This window comes from Pygoscelis adeliae, unplaced genomic scaffold (assembly GCF_000699105.1).
Source record: "Pygoscelis adeliae isolate BGI_AS28 unplaced genomic scaffold, ASM69910v1 Scaffold63, whole genome shotgun sequence".
In the NCBI taxonomy this organism is placed as follows: Eukaryota; Metazoa; Chordata; class Aves; order Sphenisciformes; family Spheniscidae; genus Pygoscelis; species Pygoscelis adeliae.
In genome coordinates, this window is record NW_008824414.1 from 745,721 (window position 1) to 746,144 (window position 424).

The window sequence follows — 424 nt, forward strand, 5'->3', positions numbered from 1 at the left end:
CCCCGGCCGCCCCTGCCCCCCCCCCCGAAGCCCCCCCAAGTCCAAGCTACTGTGTTACCCAGCCCCCCTTACACAGCCCCACACCGCCAGCACAGCTTCAGGCGGCTGCCCCCTTCTCACCATCAAGGGTCTCTTGCAGAACAGGATGAGGCCTCTGAGCACCAGGCGATGCATCACTCTGCACTCACTCCGCAGGTACCTTGACAAGAGCTTCAGGATGCGGTAACCCCGTCCCACTATGTTAGGGCAGTCCAGGAGCTGAAACACACAGAGCAGTGACAGGGGTGCCCGTCCGGTAGGACCTCAGCACCGCGCTGGGCTGGGTCCCACCAGCAGCACAGGGCGCGGGCGCTGTCCCAGGCAGCCGAGCCCAAAGGCAGCAGCGGCTGCAGAGGGCCCCCGGGCCCCCCGCCCCGTGCCCCAC

The 424-nt window shown here is 67.7% G+C and overlaps 1 protein-coding gene across 1 annotated transcript in view; it reads right to left on the bottom strand.

Moving 5' to 3' along the window:
- COL18A1 (collagen, type XVIII, alpha 1) overlaps positions 1-424 on the bottom strand; it is a 79,522-nt gene that overhangs the window by 66,569 nt on the left and 12,529 nt on the right. The window contains exon 8 of the mRNA XM_009320836.1: positions 121-258. Within this exon, the coding sequence (XP_009319111.1) occupies positions 121-258 (138 nt within the window). The remainder of the gene's footprint in view (positions 1-120; positions 259-424) is intronic.